Below are 19,688 nucleotides of genomic sequence, written 5' to 3' on the forward strand. Positions count from 1 at the left end.
CTTTGGCCATAAGTGAGTTAGGCGCGCAAATACAATACCGGCCAATACCCTCAGTCTTCTCCATCTGACCATCAAACCATCTGCGGGAACAAATCTCCGCCCACAAAGTGGCCAGAATGTGTTGTACGTGTCACTTTCCAGCCCTCCCGCTCCCCGCCTCCCCTCCCCCACCCCGCCTCCTCCCTCCCCTCCCCTCCCCCACCCCGCCTCCTCCCTCCCCTCCGCCTCCCCTCCCCACCCCACCTCCCCCCTCCCCTCCCCCACCCCGCCTCCTCCCTCCCCTCCCCTCCCCCACCCCGCCTCCCCCCTCCCCTCCGCCTCCCCTCCCCCACCTCCCCTCCCCTCCCCACCCCGCCTCCTCCCTCCTCACCGCCTCCCCTCCCCACCCCACCTCCCCCCTCCCCTCCCCCACCCCGCCTCCTCCCTCCCCTCCCCTCCCCCACCCCGTCTCCCCCCCTCCCCTCCGCCTCCCCTCCGCCTCCCCTCCCCACCCCCACCCCGCCTCCTCCCTCCCCTCCCCCACCCCGTCTCCCCCCCCTCCCCTCCGCCTCCCTCCCCCACCCCACCTCCCCTCCGCCTCCCCTCCCCACCCCCACCCCGCCTCCTCCCTCCCCTCCGCCTCCCCGCCTCCCCCCCGACTCTCAAATCCAAGCATCCTCCAGTCGCGTTGATTTGGGGTGACTCAGGTGCAGTATAAAGTCACTTTCCTGGTCTTTTAATTGCAATGCATTGAATGTTTTTACAATATATAACCACGCTGAGAGCTGCACTCTATTTTCTGTTCCTTTTAATGCATTTTTATGGCATAAGTATAAATCATATTACAAATTTAAATGTTTCCCTAATTGCAAGTTCCTTTGCCTGATCTGAATGAACGATGGTCTAATGAGTTGAAACTTTGATGTTCAGCAGATTTATATTTCTCTTCCCCCTCCCGTTGGCATTCAGGGGCAAGGGAAATACTTACCCGGTAAACGTATGTATCCCTTACAAATATAGTGGAGCATGGTGTTTGTAAATGCTGGTCTCCCCACTCCCCCCCTCCCCCTCCCTCCCCTCTTATCCCCCTCCCCCCTTACCTCCCTCCCCCTTACTCCCCCTCCCTCCCCCTTACACCCCTCCCCCTCCCTCTCCCTCCCCCTCCGCCCCCTCCCTCACCTCCCTTAAATTAGCTTTCTTTGATTCAATTAATATGGAAGAACCAATCACTATCCTCCATCATTGTGATGTCATAATTTTATTACTTTTTATTTCTCCTTTCGTCCTCTTGATGGGACGTATAATAGCTCCAGGCTCAAGCTGCCTCCGTTGTCAGGGAGACACTGATGTTTAAATCTCCAGAATTTCGGTTAGGCCCCGTTTGAGGGCGGTAACCGAGGAGAGGCGGGACTTCCTGTGCCCAGCACGGACTCTGCTGGGCCACCAGGACTAAGGAGTGCCGTGGCCGCGGCCCGACACCGAGACAGAGAAAGCCCTGCCAAAGGAGCGACGAACGGCCCGACCGGTAACAGGGGACAAACACAGAGGTGGCGGCACGCGACACAGCACACCTCCCCTTTAAGGTTTACCCGCGATGGGTGAGCGGCCTGGTTTGCAACCTGTGAGACTGGCATGGACATTGCCCGTGGCGGCCTCACGGGGTGCTGGGCAACTTCCACCGCGGGGTGAAAAGATCTCGCCGCGCACACCGTTGACATCATCACCGGAGGTGCAGCAACCCGGGGTGCTACCACCGGAGGCGCACACTACCGTGTTCGCGCCTCTGCCCAATCCCGCGCAATTTCATGCGACCCCCCCACCACCGGTAAAAAGCTTTGCGCCCCGTTAGCGCCCCCAGGAGGCGCTAAAGTGAGGCACAGAAGAGGGGAATTTCGGCCCATTAGGTTTGTGATAAACTTTATCACGTACTGGCTCTGGAGGGAGTGGGCTTGATTTGCCAAATGGCCTTTTCTCACTATGGATTTTCTTGTGTAAACCGGTACAGCTCAGTTCAACAAACTAAAATTGGAGGAAGGAACTTTTCTTCCCAAGTCTTCTACGTTAGTGGTAGCTTTCCCATGGGGTGGGTGTGAGGGGGAGAGTGCATGGGACAAAACAATGGCTGAGAAATTGGTCTCGGGCGGGCAGTGCACAACGGGCAGTATCGGATCGCTATACGCAGCGCCTGAGATTCTGGTCCATTGCCAAACTAATTCCAAAGCCCTGCTCGCTCCCTGTTGCCTTGTCTTTCTTTACTTCAAATAGCTATTTACTCTTCCTTTGAAAGATGCGTTCAAAGCTCCAACATCTCTCACCAGAAAGATTTCTCCAAACCTCTCTCAATGCCCCTTTTAAACTGATGAACCCTCAAAACTGATACCCAACCAGTGCAAACACTCTGTTCCTAATCACCCTCAGACCCTTCATCATTTTACATCTCCTCTGAGCTCTTTTGCTGCAGTGGAAATAATCTATCTTCCTGAAGTTTCCCATCCCTGGTATCTCCTGGAGACCAGCTACCTCAGTGAAATTTCCAGAGTTCCCCTTTAAGACGCTCTCATAAGAACATAAGAATTAGGAGCAGGAGTCGGCCATTCGGCCCCTCGAGCCTGCTCCGCCATTCAATAAGACCATGGCTGATCATCGACCTCAACTCCACTTTCCCGCCCGATCTCCATATCCCTTGATTCCCCTAAACTCCAAAAATCTATCGATCTCAGCCTTGAGTATATTCAGAGACTTGGCACCCACAGCCCTCTGGGGCAGAGAATTCCAAAGATTCACCACCCTCTGAGTGAAGAAATTCCTCCTCATCTCAGTCCTAAATGGCCGACCCCTTATCCTGAGACAGTGACCCCTGGTTCTAGACTCTCCAGCCCGGGGAAACATCCTCCCAGCATCTACTCTGTCAATCCCCCTCAGACTCCTGTATGTTTCAATGAGATCACCTCTCACTCTTCTAATTATTCCAGAGAGTATAGGCTCATTCTACATAATCTCGCATGCTAAGACAGCCCATAATAGTGAAGGTGATCGTCAACTTCATTGGTGATAAACCCACTTTCTTCAGCCATGGACACAAGTCCCCGAACACCGTAACCTGGAGTGAGGGATAACTGCCCACAGAACTACTTGCTTGCAGAGGGATTGCATGGTCTGACGTATGCCCTTTCACACACCGTTGGGCCTGCATTGAGTTTGAAGTTTTTTCTGTCTTTATTTCCTCCCCCTAAGTCCAGTTCCCCTGTGCTGCTTTACTAACATCCGCTCCCAATGCAAACACAGGTTTCTGCATTTACAGAAACCCAATAAAAATGTTAATTTGAAAAGGAATTAGTTTTAAATCCTATGACTAGGATATTTCCTTCACTTACCGCTTCAGTAAAATTATATACCACAACAAATGTTCAAATCATCAAGACCCGCTTTCCAAATAATATATTTTTTATGCAGTGACTTCAAAATTTAGCAAAAGATGTGTGAATTAAAGCTTTAGAAAATGAGCTACTTGATACTTTCGGTATTAATTATTTAGGTTTAAACGCATGGAAATATGTTAAAGGTAACAGAAACTGCATTAAAGCATATTTAAACCATCGACATCTGTCTATAGTTACAGATACAACCAAGTAATTCCATTTTTAAAAATAAGTTGCCTTTTCTCACCGAACTTTAGGCCTCAATCCTTCCCATCCGAATCGCCCAGTGAGCTGGTCTGTTTGCCACACCCACCATCCGCGAGGCTTCACTCAGAGACCAGCTATTTTATCCGACTGGCCGACAAGGAGTTGGTTCGAAGCCATCCAGACCCTTAAGGCCTGCAAGGGAAGAGGCTATTCATCTCGTTGGTCTGGGTCAACCTCAAATCAGGGATCCCCACGTTATATAGTCCTCTTCATCCATCAATATTCTTGGTCTCTCTCAATCCAGTCCGATCCCAAATGGAACTTCCAGGTGCCTGCCATTGGGAACTCAGTCCCAAGACACTCATTTTCCTCTTTCGTACAAAACTGTTCCTCCTCCATTAACTCTCCATTGTATCAGCCATGGCTCAGTGGGCAGCACACTCACCTCTGAGTCAGAAGGTTGTGGGTTCAAGTCCCACTCCAGGGACTTGAGCACATAAATCCAGGCTGACACTCCCAGTGCAATGCTGAGGGAGCGCTGCACTGTCGGAGGTGCCGTCTTTCCGATGAGACGTTAAACCGAAGCCCTGTCTGCTCTCAGGTGGACGTAAAAGATCCCATGGCACTATTTCCTAGAAGAGCAGGGGAGTTCTCCCCGGTGTCCTGGTCAATATTTATCCCTCAATCAACACAACAAGAACAACAACAACAGATATCTGGGAGCTTGCTGTGTGCAAATTGGCTGCCGTGTTTCCCGCATTACAAAAGTAACTACACTTCAAAAGTACTTCATTGGCTGCAAATGCTTTCAGACGTCCAATGGTCATGAAAGGCGCTATATAAATGCAAGTCTTTCTTTCTTTATAAGTCCATGAAATACTTTAACATATTGGAGAAGGTTCTTCTGAAACTGTCTTGCAAGCTGGACAGGCTACAGTCATTGGACAGGCCAGGCGTACTTGCTACATGGAACACGGACCAATTAAAATTTGTGCTGTAGCCCTGGGCAGGATCTGTTCCAGTTCTTCTACAATCTGGAAGCAGCTAATTCAGTCGCACAGCGCAGAGTGGCTTCGAACATGCTGTACTTCTGAGGGTCGGCATTGTTAGCTCAACACATGAGCAGGTTACAAAATAGGCATTGGGTGTCAGCCATGTCTGAGTGGGAAGCACTCGCAACTCACAGCCAGAAGCTCGTGAGTCCAAAAGCCACTGCCAGAGACCTGAGCACATAATTAAGGAAATAGTTATCCCCTGCATTAAAACACGGTCAAACAACTCTGGAAACGGCTGCCGTCTCGTGCGCTGGATTCGCTGAATTCCTTCAAGCGAGGGTTGGACCTGTTTCTGGCTGGGGTGGAGATCATTTCTTACAAGAGGTACTGCATGACATTAATCAGGGCCAGGGTGATCTCCTGGATGACTTTCCATCGCTTAAAGGGGTCGGAGAGGAAATTTCCAGATTTCTCTCCCCCCCCCCCGGCTATTCAGCCTGGGTTTTTCACCTCTCCACGGTTCCGGGTGGGGAGGGGGAGTGTCTCTATAATAAGATGCTCAGGCAGATCGCAGTTGTGTGGGACAGGCCGGACAGACCAACGACTCCTTCCCTGTGCATTTGTAAACCTGAGCACTGCAGCCGTGTCCCTCACACGGAGAAAAGGAGCTGCTTTCAGCGATGACGTCCAACGCTGAAGAGTTTCTCTGTGCAGCAAACATTGCACCGGGTCCCTCAAGCCTCCATCCTGCTGGGTTGTGACAAGTGAGTTATTTGGCAGACAAGTGCATCAGACACTTATTTGGCACCAGTTAATTGCCGAGCTGATGGAATGCCCACGCTCTCTCTCAGGGCAAATGGTCTAATGTGCATCGAGCAACAGATAACATTTGTTCAACCTGGTCCCGGAAAAGAAATTGATTTGCAGGAGATAAACAGTTCTTCACTTTGCCTCCTGCTTTCGGAGTCGCAGGCAGAGACGTGTTGGCTTCAGCCGAGAGCTGGTGACACCAGTCCCCTGACGATCCGTGTCAATGGGTGGGGGGACTTTGCACTCCCAAGGGTGTTGTTCAGCAGCTGTGTGCTCCCCCCGTTTCTGTAAAACCGCGGGGGGGGGGGGGGCGGGGAGAGAGGGGGAGGGGAGGCTGTTTGCCAACGGAAGCCACGGGTCTCCCACTTCCAGCCGTGGCATCGGGGTCAAGCAAGCACAGACATCGGGGGTCTCCATTGGAGAGCTCCTCAAAAACGCCACATATCCACAACATCCCGAGGCTAATGTTGAAGGGCCTTGTGTGTTTCTCAGTGGAGCAAAGGTTGTTGAATTGGGTCAGGCCCTCGATGTCCTCGCACGTTCTATCAAAGCCCCACGTTACTGTTGCACCAGACAGCTGAATCCTACTGTGAGATTTATCAGCGGGACGCTTTTATTGACACCAACACCGTGGCTGCCCGTGCTGGGAAACATCGTACCCCCACACCTACGCCGTGAATACGCCGTCTCCAGAGAATACAACCACTACACCAGCACAGACAGGCCGATCCAGGCCGACTGGAACAACCTGCCATCGACCCGTCTCAGATCCAGAGGCCATTCTGGACCGCTGCCGAAGCCCTTCAGCGATCTCCCCTCAGCCTCGATGACCGGCGGCGAAATGTTTGGAAGAACTGCGACATACGGAATGGATTCCTTATCGAGGAGCCCACAGTACAACCTGAGGGATCAAACCTTCCTCGCAAACAGTAGACAACCATCGACCGCCTCAGAACCGGTCACGGTCGATGCTGCACCTTCTCCATTGGTGGAAGATTAAAGCCTCCCCATCATGTGACTGTGGAGCTCCTAATCAGACCCTGGAGCACATCATCGAGCACTGCCCTCCGAGGGAATTCACAGGCAACCTGCGGGATATCCACGCTGTTACACCGGGAGCTTTGGCCTGGATATCCGACCTAGATATTGACGTTTGATTTGCTTTGCTATTACCATACGGGAGAAGAAGACGAGACAATGCCATGGCCTTTTAAAAATTCATTCACAGGATGTGGGCGTCGCTGGCAAGGCCAGCATTTATTGCCCATCCCTAATTGCCCTCGAGAAGGTGGTGGTGAGCCGCCTTGTACAACAGGGTGTCTCGCTGGGCCATTTCAGGGGCAGTTAATCATCAACCACATTGCTGTGGGTCTGGAGTCACATACCGGCCAGACCGGGTAAGGGCAGCAGATTTCCTTCCCTGAAGGACATCAGTGAACCAGATGGGTTTTTACAACAATCCAGTTGTTGCATGGTCACCATTACTGATTTATTCTTGTAATTAACTGAATTTAAATTCCCCAGCTGCTATGGTGGGATTTGAACCCCTGTCTCCAGATCATCAGTCCAGGCCTTGGGATTACTGGCCCAGTAACGTAACCACTGTGCTAGCATACTCACTATAACAGCTTGTTCTCAGACATTACTCTTAACTCTAGTAAAAATCATTTGGAAATATGATTTACATTATATTCAAAGTCTTGCGTATAGCACACACTTCCTCTCAGTGTCACACTCTTCCCTTCGCTGATAGCGCCCCGATTCTTACAAACAGCGTATCCTCTAACTCACCCCCACCAATGCAATCGCAGATGTTGACAATTGTCACACTTCCCCATTCTCCTGTCAAATAACTGGCGGGAGAGAGGGGGGAAATCCTCATTAAAAAATATTCAGGACTATCAACTGTCTCGTATTTATAACAAGGGTTCCTCCTTCAGCCCTGTGCTGGGAGTGTCAGCCTGGATTTATGTGCTCAAGCCCCTGGAGTGGGACTTGAACCCATAACCTTCTGACTCTCAGGCGAGTGTGCTGCCCACTGAGCGACTGGCTGACACCAAATGGGCCAGACAGGAACTGAAACCACTTTGTAAATGGTACAGTCAAAGTGGAAAGGTAAAAGCGGGTCAGAGAGAGGAGGAAAAAGCACATTAATGGCACTCGGCTGTCTCCTGCCTTCGATATGGGAGATACAGCCTGATATATTTAAGAATGAGTCGATGCCTCAGGACACGGTTGACAATTGACAATCTCACACCGAGATTTACCCAACGGCAATAAGTGTGAAGGTACGGCATCTATAAATACCAGACAGGAAATTAACCCTCGGGTTCAGAGGGTATCAACACCAGCCCATGCCTTACCATTATTTTGCTGCTACTATATACAGCAATGTTTCTGTGTTCTGTAAAAAGCCCCCATAATCCAGGTCTGTTCTCCCACAGCGATGTCACTGTCTCCTTCACTGTGCTCTTACCTACACCATGCTCAGTAAGCCTTGCACGTACTGCAAAAGACTAAAATAAGCAGTCTGCGTATTTTGAGCAATAAATATCTGGGCACTGCATTGCGAACCAGTAATGCAATCTGGAGGGTTCTGTTGATACTCATAAATGGCTGAAGGGAATGTCTGGCCATTTGTTATCCTGTGTTTAATACATGCTTCGGGGCAGTGTACAGCTCAACAAATTCAGCCTTACTGGGTGCAACTTTTACCAGTTCCACGTTAACTTTTTTTGCCCACACTTTAATCATCCCCATCACAAAGGGTCAACTACATTCCCCGGCTGCTGAAGTCGTTTGTTAGCAGTGCACAGGAAAAAAACTTTCCAATGTTCACACCCTCAGGCAAAATCATCTCTCCTTCGTTGGGACTTCCCACCAAACTGAGGGTCAGGCCCACTCCGAGGCCTGGACTGATGAAGTCGCCAGAGAGAAGGACATGTAAATGTCCTGGGTTGTCTGCTTTGTTCCCGTTCCCTCACGTCCCACCTCCCTCCCACGGGGGAGCTCATGGCTGCTGCCATAGAATCAGAGACATTTACAGCACGGAAGGAGGCCATTCGGCCCATCGTGTCCGCGCCGGTCGACCAAGAGCAACCCAGCCTAATCCCACTTTCCAGCTCTCGGTCCGTAGCCCTGTAGGTTACGGTTCAAGTGCACATCCAAGTACTTTTTAAATGTGGTGAGGGTTTCTGCCTCTACCACCCTTTCAGGCGATGAGTTCCAGACCCCCACCACCCTCTGGGTGAAGACATTTCCCCTCAAATCCCCTCTAAACCGCCTACCAATTACTTTAAATTTTATACATCTCAATAAGGTCTCCCCCTCAGCCTCCTCTGTTCCAAAGAAAAAATCCCCAGCCTATCCAAACTTTCCTCATCGCTAAAATTCTCCAGTACAGGCAACATCCTCGTAAATCTCCTCTGCACCCTCTCGAGTGCAATGACATCTTTCCTGCAACGTGGTGACCAGAACTGCACACAGTACTCCAGCTGTGGCCTAACCAGTGTTTTATACAGTTCAAGCATAACCTCCTTGCTCTTTTATTCTATGCCTTGGCTAATAAAGGCAATAATAAAATCTGCCTTCTTAATCACCTTATCTCCCTGGCCTGCTACCTTCAGGGATCAGTGGACCTGCACTCCCAGGTCCCTCTGTTCCTCTACACTTCTCAGTCCTACCATTTAATGTGTATTTCCTTGCCTTGTTAGCCCTCCCCAAATGCATTACCTCACACTTCTCCGGATTGAATTCCATTTGCCACTGTTCTGCCCACCTGACCAGTCCATTGATATCTTCCCGCAGTCTGCAGCTTTCTTCATTATCAACCACACGGCCAATTTTAGCATTATCTTGTCAATGCGACAGGAATGTCGGTCAGTCAACTTCCATCCTGGCACTCCACACCGAGACGTACAATCATCATCATCATCATCATGGACAGTCCCTCGGATTCGAGGAAGACTTGCTTCCACTCCAAAAATGAGTCATTAGGTGGCTGAACAGTCCAATACGGGAACCACAGTCCCTGTCACAGGGAAGGGGTGGGTGGGACAGGTTTGCCGCATGCTCTTTCCGCTGTCTGAGCTTGATTTCTGCGTGCTCTCGGCGACGAGACTCAAAGCGCTCAACGCCCTCCCGGATGCGCTTCCTCCACTTAGTGTGGTCTTTGGCCAGGGACTCCCAGGTGTCAGTAGGGAAGTTGCACTTTATCAGAGAGGCTTTGAGGATGTCCCTGTAATGTTTCATCTGCCCACCTTTGGCTCATTTGCCGTGCAGGAGTTCCAAGCTTTGGGAGTCTCGTGTCAGGCATGTGAACGATGTGGCCTGCCCAGCCTGGTAACATCAATTCTGGGGATGTTAGCCTGGTCGAGGACACTAACACTGGTGCATCTGTCCTCCCAGGGGATTTGTAGGATCTTGCGGAGGCATTGTTGGTGGTATTTCTCCAGCGACTTGAGGTGTCTACTGTACATGGTCCATATCTCTGAGCCATACAGGAGGGCGGGTATTACTACAGCCCTGTAAACCATGAGCTTGGTGGGAGATTTGAGGGCCTGGTCTTCAAACACTCTTTTCCTCAGGCAGCCAAAGGCTGCACTGGTGCACTGGAGGCGGTGTTGAATCTCGTCGTCAATGTCTGCTCTTGTTGATAAGAGGCTCCCGAGGTATGGGAAATGGTCTGCATTGTCCAGGGCCGCGCCATGGATCTTGATGACTGGGGGGCAGTGTTGTGTGGTGAGAACAGGCTGCTGGAGGACCTTTGTCTTGTTTAGCGTAAGGCCCATGCTTTCATACACCTCAGTAATTACGTTGACTATGATTTGGTGTTTAGCCTCTGTATGTGCTCAGACGCAGGCGTCATCTGCGTACTGTAGCTCGACGAACGGTGATACTTGCAACCAAAAACATGATGGCAATCCTTTTTTTTTGCGTTGTAACTTTTGGGATTGTGTTTGAGCTCATTAAGTTGAGGACATGCTGGCGATGGAACGCTTTTCAATTCTGATGACCAGAGCCAGCATCAGACGAAGGCCATTGGGATTAGCAGCATTAAATGCAGAGTAAAGCTTCTTCAAACCAGGTGCCATTGCCCTAACCCAAGAACTGTCCCATGCTGAAATTTCCATTTCCTACACCAGCTATCATGTGGCCTTTCTGATCATCCTTGCATGCCAAGCTTGGGACAATTCCATCCTGAAGGCTTATGCCCATGGATTGAGTTTCCCCAAGGCAGGGAGACTTTAATGAATTGTTGGGAGAATGCGGCCTTGATTTGCCACCACTGCCCAATGAACTGGTGGTTTACCCAAATATCTCCTTTTAGGTTTTGCTTGAATACGTCATTGGATCTATAAAGTCCTGTCCCTGCAGTACAGACTCACACGAGGCACATGCTGAAGTCAAGGTCACCTTTATTACACAGCTCTCGAATGCCACACTTGCCTGAGACCTGCCTTTATATACCTGTGTGGGACAGGTGTGCAGTGTCTCCTGCAAGTGCACCCCTGGTGGTATAAGGTAAGCTTGTGGTTACAGGTCATATCTAGTTACAGTCATGTATAGCATGGTAAGGTACAGTTATGTCCAGTAATGTGAGATACATGACATCACCCTCCCCCAAGGTCTTATTGTATTTATAGATTCAGTCTCTCAGCTGGTCTACGCTCTCACGTGGAGCGTTTTAGTTGTGGTTCAGTTGTTTGCCTTGGTGCCTGTTTTTCTTTCGGTGTGATTGCTAGTATCTCGCCTGGGGTGTCTGTTTCGTTCAGTATGATTGCTGGTATCTCGCCTGGGCTGTCTGTTGAGACTGCCCTTTCCTCAGGTTGTTCCACCTGTCTGTCCACCAGGTGTGGTGTGAGTTCCACATTGTAGTCTGCCTCTGGTTCTGCAGTGTTGTTGGTGAATCTCCTTTTTACTTGGTCTACATGCCTCCGGCAGGTTTGGCCATTGTCCATTTGTACCACCAGTAGCCTGTTTCCTTCCTTGCCTGTTACTGTCCCTGCAAGCCATTTGGAACCCCTGCCATAGTTTAGCACAAACACTTTGTCCCCTATCTCATTCCACCTCCCCCTTGAATTTCGGTCACGGTACTCAGTAAGCTTACGGTGCTTTGCCTCAATGATTTCATGCATGTCTGGGAGGATTAACAAGAGCCTTGTCTTTAAGGTCCGTTTCATCAATAGTTGCGCGGGGGGAACCCCAGTCAATGAATGCGGACGAGATCTGTATGCCAGCAGCAGTCGCAATAGGCGGCCCTGCAGCGTGGGATCTTGGATTTTAAGCATGCCTTGTTTAATGATTTGCACTGCTCGCTCCGCCTGGCCGTTGGAGGCCGGCTTGAACGGTGCCGTCATAACGTGATTTATGCCGTGGTCAACTATCTTGGAATTCTGCGCTGGTGAAGCACGGACCATTATCACTGACCAATATGTCAGGAATTCCTTGCGTTGCAAACATGGTCCCAAGGCTCTCCACAGTGGTGGAGGTGGTGCTCGAGTTTAAAATGGTGCATTCGATCCACTTTGAAAATGCATCGACAACTACGAGGAACATTTTGCCCATGAATGGGCCCGCATGGTCTACATGCACCCGCGACCACGGTTTGGTGGGCCAGGGCCAGGAGCTCAGGGGGGCCTCCCTGGGGGCATTACTGAGTTGGGCACAAATGGTGCACCATCGGATGCAGAACTCCAAGTCCGCGTCAATGCCAGGCCACCAGACATGGGATCTGGCTATGGCCTTCATGAGAACGATCCCCGGGTGCTCGCGGTGGAGCTCCCGGACAAATGCCTCTCTGCCTCGCAGAGGCATAACTACTCGGCTGCCCCACATCAGGCAGTCTGCCTGTAGTGATAGCTCATGCATGCGCCTGTGAAAGGGTTTGATCTCCTCGGAGCAGGCATCGCGAGCCTCTGCCCAGTCACCAAGTTAAGACACATCTTTTTACTAAGGATAACGTGGGGTCGCTGGTCGTCCAGGCTCTGATTTGGCGAGCCGTCATGGGCGAACCTGTGGACTCAAAGGCATTGATTGCTATGACTATCTCACAGTCCTGTTCATCAGACCCTTTCGTGGTCGCCAGGGGTAGCCTGCTGAGTTATCTGTGCCTGGTCTGTGCCTTATGGTATCGTCGTAAGACGCCAGCATGAGTGCCCACCGTTGAATGTGCGCCGAGGTGTTGCCGTTTATTGCCTTGCTCTCGGATAGTAGGGACGTGAGGGGCTTGTGGTCAGTTTCTAGCGCGAACTTGGCCCCGAAAAGGTATCGGTGCATCTTTTTGACACCGTACACACACACGAGCGCCTCCTTCTCCACCATACCGTACCCGCGCTCCGCCCGCAAAAGTGACCTGGAGGCATAAGCTATGGGTTGCAATTAACCCGCACCATTGACATGCTGTAAAACGCACCCGACCCCGTACGCTGACGCATCGCATGTGAGAACGAGCTTTTTACCTGGATCAAAAAAAGCCAAAACACTGTTGGAACACAGAAGGTTGCGTGCCTTATTGAAGGCGCGTGTTCCTGTGCGTCCCCCCAAAACCAATCGCACCCCTTCCTGAGTAGCATGTGGAGAGGCTCCAGCAGCGTGCTTAAATTCTGCATAAAGTTCCCAAAGTAATTGAGTAGCCCGAAAAAGGCGCGCAGTTCTGAGACATTCCAGGGCCTGGGTGCCAGGCGAATTGCTTCTGTTTTGGACTCTGTTGGGCGGATTCCATCAGCGGCAATCCTTCTGCCCAAAAATTCAACCTCGGGCGCGAGAAACAGGCACTTGGATTTCTTGACTCGTAGGCCTACCCGATCCAACCGCTTTAGTACTTCCTCCAAATTGCGGAGATGGGAGTCGGTGTCCCTGCCCGTGATAAGTATGTCGTCTTGAAACACAACCGTCCCCGGGATGGACTTGAGCAAACTCTCCATGTTGCATTGGAATATGGCAGCTGCCGACCTGATGCCGAATGGGCATCGATTGCACATGAAAAGGCCTCGATGTGTGTTGATGGCGGTGAGTAGCTTAGACTCTACGGTCAGTTCTTGCGTCATGTACGCAGATGTGAGGTCTAGTTTCGAGAAAAGTTTTCCTTCAGCCAATGTGGCAAATAGGTCCTCTGCTCTGGGCAGTGGGTATTGGTCCTGTAGGGAGACTCTGTTTATGGTAGATTTGTAATCCCCACAGATTCGTACAGATCCATCAGGCTTCATGACTGGGACGATGGGACTTGCCCAGTCGCTAAATTCCACGGGTGAGATAATGCCTTCCCGCAGAAGCCTGTCCAGTTCGTGTTCAATCTTTTCCCTCATCACATAGGGTACAGCTCTAGCCTTGTGATGGACCGGTCTAGCATCCTGTGTGATGTAGACTTTAACTTGAGCCCATTTTAAGGTGCCCACACCTGGCTGAAAGAGATGTTCAAATCGACTTAGAACTGTTGAGCAGGAGGTCCGTTCCTCTGACGACATGGCGTGAACATCATCCCATTTCCAATTTAGTTTTGCCAGCCAGCCTCTCCCCAGCAGTGCTGGGAGATCTCCGGGGACAATCCACAGAGGAAGTCGGTTCACTGTCCCTTTGTGTGTGACTGAGAGCATGGCGCTGCCAAGGACTGGGACGATTTATTTAGTATAGGTCCTTAGTTTGGTGTCAACGCTTGTGAGTTTTGGTCTGTTGCTTTTGTGCGGCCACAGCTGTTCAAATTGTTGAGCGCTCATGAGAGATTGACTCGCTCCTGTATCCAGCTCCATGTTGACGGGTATCCCGTCGAGTAGGACCCTCATCATTATTGAAGGCGTCTTGTTGTAAGAACAGTGGACATTGATCGTGTTGACCCGCTGTACCTCGGTGTCCCGGGCACTGTCCCCACCTTCTTCTGGTCCGCTTTCCGATCCTTCCGATTCGTATACCAGCCGAGCTGCTGTTTTTCTGCACACGCAGGTCAGATGCCTTGTATCGTTGCAGTTTCTGCAAACGGCATGCTGAAACCGACACCCCCTTGATGAGTGCCTTCCCCCACATCTCCAGCACAGACCACTTCCATTGTTTCCGAAGGATGAGCTGCGTCTGGCTGATCTTGAGCTTCTCTCAGTTTGTAGTTGATTGCTCGCATTGTGGGTTGATAAGGTGTGAACGGCCGTTCATGTGGCCTTGATGGTTTCTGGCGCCACTGCCTGCTGTTGAGGGCCTGCTCTCCTGCCTTTGTCTGTGTGTGGGGGTAGCAGCTTGTTTCACGCTGTGAACCCCTTGTTCCAATGTTTCGTTAGTTGTCGTTCCCACATTACAACAGTGACTACATTCCAAAAGTACTTCATTGGCTGTAAAGCACTTTGAGACGTCCGTGGGTCATGAAAGGTGCTATATAAATGCAAGACTTTCTTTCTCTCTAACCCATGTGGAGGGTGTACTCTGAGTCAGTCCGAGTTTCAAACTGAGCCGCATTTAATTCAAGGCAAATGGGGATGAAATTCTTGTATTGATATTTTAGTCATCATGAATTCAAAGCAAGATTTGTTTTTAAAGTACAATTCACCACAATAAGTGTTCTTTCACAATATGCGTTACATTGTCTGCTGCTCAATTTAGACCAATTTTATCCACTCCGCACCAGAAAGTTACTGTAAGTTTTGATTGTGCCAACTAAAGCTCTTCATCTCTTACAGAGTAGGAAGGATAACTTAAACAGGGAGATATTGATGATGAAGTTACAGTGGAGAGGCTTGGCTGGAGCAAGCATTCTTTGCCTCTCTCAGCCATTCCCTCCACCTACAATTGTTATATTAATAAAACAATCAAAATACCTTAGCAGCACAAATTCCCGTCAATCCGGCTGTGCGTATAATCATGTGAAAAGCAGAGGCATTTTGATGGTGATATAGTTACAGAGAATACAGCAACTGTGGCAAGACTGGTGGAAATGGTCGGACAAATAATGACCTCAGAATACAGACAGGCAAAGTTCAGGTCGAATTGTTAGTGAAGTGCGTCTCAAACAAATTGTCTCGTGCGAGACACAGCCAGAAGTGTAAAGCAACTACTGGTTAATCCACACCACAGACTGACCTTGGCTTGAATGCGGTCCAGAATGTTTTTGAAATCCAAGTCGTCGTAATAGTGTTTGATCCCCTGTCGCACATTGGCTTTAAATATCAGCAGGACCTGAGGGGGGAAAAAACATAATGAACTTGTGAACTGGGCTGGGCAGGCAAACAGGAGCTCCCCCGAAAGCAACCGTTAGTCTGGAACTCTTTTAGCTTTCATGGTCATTGAGCTGTGCTCCGATGGGACTTTGCTGAACTAGATACGGCATTTCAAAACATCACTGCCCACTCCAGGGGCTTGAGTGCAAAATCCAGGCTGGCACTCCCAGTGCAGTGCTGAGGGAGCGCCGCATGTCAGAGGGGCCGTCTTACGGATGAGACGTTAAACCGAGGCCCCGTCTGCTCTCTCAGGTGGTCGTAAAAGATCCCAGGGCACTATTTCGGAGAAGAGCAGGGCAGTTATCCCCGGTGTCCTGGGGCCAATATTTATCCCTCAATCAACATAACAACAACAGATTATCTGGGCATCATCACATTGCTGTTTGTGGGAGCTTGCTGTGCGCAAATTGGCTGCCGCGTTTCCCATTTTACAACTGTGACTACACTTCAAAAGTACATAGCACATAGATTGGGCTAGCCAAACTGGAAGCAATATGGTGGAGGAGGATTACCTGGAGTGCATAAGGGATGGTTTTCTAGACCAATATGTCGAGGAACCAACTAGGGGGGAGGCCATCTTAGACTGGGTGTTGTGTAATGAGAGAGGATTAATTAGCAATCTCATTGTGCGAGGCCCCTTGGGGAAGAGTGACCATAATATGGTGGAATTCTGCATTAGGATGGAGAATGAAACAGTTAATTCAGAGACCATGCTCCAGAACTTAAAGAAGGGTAACTTTGAAGGTATGAGGCGTGAATTGGCTAGGATAGATTGGCGAATGATACTTAAGGGGTTGACTGTGGATGGGCAATGGCAGACATTTAGAGACCGCATGGATGAACTACAACAATTGTACATTCCTGTCTGGCGTAAAAATAAAAAAGGGAAGGTGGCTCAACCGTGGCTATCAAGCGAAATCAGGGATAGTATTAAAGCCAAGGAAGTGGCATACAAATTGGCCAGAAATAACAGCGAACCCGGGGACTGGGAGAAATTTAGAACTCAGCAGAGGAGGACAAAGGGTTTGATTAGGGCAGGGAAAATGGAGTACGAGAAGAAGCTTGCAGGGAACATTAAGGCGGATTGCAAAAGTTTCTATAGATATGTAAAGAGAAAAAGGTTAGTAAAGACAAACGTAGGTCCCCTGCAGTTAGAATCAGGGGAAGTCATAACGGGGAACAAAGAAATGGCAGACCAATTGAACAAGTACTTTGGTTCGGTATTCACGAAGGAAGACACAAACAACCTTCCGGATATAAAAGGGGTCAGAGGGTCTAGTAAGGAGGAGGAACTGAGGGAAATCTTTATTAGTCGGGAAATTGTGTTGGGGAAATTGATGGGATTGAAGGCCGATAAATCCTCAGGGCCTGATGGACTGCATCCCAGAGTACTTAAGGAGGTAGCCTTGGAAATAGCGGATGCATTGACAGTCATTTTCCAACATTCCATTGACTCTGGATCAGTTCCTATCGAGTGGAGGGTAGCCAATGTAACCCCACTTTTTAAAAAAGGAGGGAGAGAGAAAACAGGGAATTATAGACCGGTCAGCCTGACCTCAGTAGTGGGTAAAATGATGGAATCAATTATTAAGGATGTCATAGCAGCCCATTTGGAAAAAGGTGACATGATAGGTCCAAGTCAGCATGGATTTGTGAAAGGGAAATCATGCTTGACAAATCTTCTGGAATTTTTTGAGGATGTTTCCAGTAAAGTGGACAAGGGAGAACCAGTTGATGTGGTATATTTGGACTTTCAGAAGGCTTTCGACAAGGTCCCACACAAGAGATTAATGTGCAAAGTTAAAGCACATGGGATTGGGAGTAGTGTGCTGACATGGATTGAGAACTGGTTGTCAGACAGGAAGCAAAGAGTAGGAGTAAATGGGGACTTTTCAAAATGGCAGGCAGTGACTAGTGGGGTACCGCAAGGTTCTGTGCTGGGGCCCCAGCTGTTTACATTGTACATTAATGATTTAGATGAGGGGATTAAATGTAGTATCTCCAAATTTGCGGATGACACTAAATTGGGTGGCAGTGTGAGCTGCGAGGAGGATGCTATGAGGCTGCAGAGTGACTTGGATAGGTTAGGTGAGTGGGCAAATGCATGGCAGATGAAGTATAATGTGGATAAATGTGAGGTTATCCACTTTGGTGGTAAAAACAGAGAGACAGACTATTATCTGAATGGTGACAGATTAGGAAAAGGGGAGGTGCAGCGAGACCTGGATGTCATGGTACATCAGTCATTGAAGGTTGGCATGCAGGTACAGCAGGCGGTTAAGAAAGCAAATGGCATGTTGGCCTTCATAGCGAGGGGATTTGAGTACAGGGGCAGGGAGGTGTTGCTACAGTTGTACAGGGCCTTGGTGAGGCCACACCTGGAGTATTGTGTACAGTTTTGGTCTCCTAACTTGAGGAAGGACATTCTTGCTATTGAGGGAGTGCAGCGAAGATTCACCAGACTGATTCCCGGGATGGTGGGACTGACCTATCAAGAAAGACTGGATCAACTGGGCTTGTATTCACTGGAATTCAGAAGAATGAGAGGGGACCTCATAGAAACGTTTAAAATTCTGCAGGAAGAATGTTCCCAATGTTGGGGAAGTCCAGAACCAGGGGTCACAGTCTAAGGATAAGGGGTAAGCCATTTAGGACCGAGATGAGGAGAAACTTCTTCACCCAGAGAATGGTGAACCTGTGGAATTCTCTACCACAGAGAGTAGTTCAGGCCAATTCACTAAATATATTGAAAAAGGAGTTAGATGTAGTCCTTACTACTCGGGGGATCAAGGGGTATGGCGAGAAAGCAGGAAGGGGGTACTGAAGTTACATGTTCAGCCATGAACTCATTGAATGGCGGTGCAGGCTAGAAAGGCTGAATGGCCTACTCCTGCACCTATTTTCTATGTTTCTATGTTTCTATGTACTTCATTGACTGTAAAGCACTTTGAGATGTCCGGTGGTTGTGAAAGGCGCTATATAAAGGCAAGTCTTTCTTTCTTTACAGAGACAATACTCCAGGACTAAATTACTCGGCATTTGGAAAAGTATGGGCTAATAAATAAAAGTCAGCACAGATGTTTTAAAAGCAAATCGTGTTTGACTAACTTGATCGAGTTCTTTGATGAAGTAACAGAGAGGATTGATGAGGGCTGTGCGGTTGATGTGTATATGGACTTTCATAGAAACATAGAAACATAGAAAATAGGTGCAGGAGTAGGCCATTCGGCCCTTCGAGCCTGCACCACCATTCAATGAGTTCATGGCTGAATATTTACCTCAGTATCCCTTTCCTGCTTTCTCTCCATACCCCTTGATCCCTTTAGCCGTAAGGGCCACATCTAACTCCCTATTGAATATATCTAACGAACTGGCCTCAACAACTCTCTGCGGTAGAGAATTCCACAAGTTAACCACTCTCTGAGTGAAGATGTTTCTCCTCATCTCGGTCCTAAATGGCTTACCCCTTATTCTTAGATGGTGACCCCTGGTTCTGGAACTCCCCAGCAATGGGAACATTCTTCCTGCCTCTCACCTGTCCAATCCTGTCAGAATTTTATGTTTCTATGATATCCCCTCTCATATTCTAAACGCCAGTGAATACAGGCCCAGTTGATCCAGTCTCTCCTCATATGTCAGTTCTGCCATCCCGGGAATCAGTCTGGTGAACCTTTGCTGCACTCCCTCAATAGCAAGAACGTCCTTCCTCAGGTTAGGAGACCAAAATTGAACACAATATTCCAGGTGAGGCCTCACCAAGGCCCTGTACAACTGCAGTAAGACCTCCCTGCTCCTATACTCAAATCCCCTAGCTATGAAGGCCAACATACCATTTGCCTTCTACACTGCCTGCTGTACCTGCATGCCAACTTTCAATGACTGATGTACCATGACACCCAGATCTCGTTGCACCTCCCCTTTTCCTAATCTGTCACCATTCAGATAATATTCTGTCTTCCTGTTTTTGCCACCAAAGTGGATAACCTCACATTATCCACATTATACTGAATCTGCATTTTCCCATTCACCTGTCCAAGTCACCCTGCAGTCTCTTAGCATCCTCCTCATAGCTCACACCGTCA

The 19,688-nt window shown here is 49.4% G+C and overlaps 1 protein-coding gene across 1 annotated transcript in view; it reads right to left on the reverse strand.

Annotated features, from left to right (window-relative positions):
- The window catches only part of LOC139234800 (tetraspanin-15), a 319,258-nt gene that overhangs the window by 178,740 nt on the left and 120,830 nt on the right, over positions 1-19,688 (reverse strand). The window contains exon 4 of the mRNA XM_070865490.1: positions 15,470-15,565. Within this exon, the coding sequence (XP_070721591.1) occupies positions 15,470-15,565 (96 nt within the window). The remainder of the gene's footprint in view (positions 1-15,469; positions 15,566-19,688) is intronic.

This window comes from Pristiophorus japonicus, chromosome 22 (assembly GCF_044704955.1).
Source record: "Pristiophorus japonicus isolate sPriJap1 chromosome 22, sPriJap1.hap1, whole genome shotgun sequence".
NCBI lineage: Eukaryota > Metazoa > Chordata > Chondrichthyes > Pristiophoridae > Pristiophorus > Pristiophorus japonicus.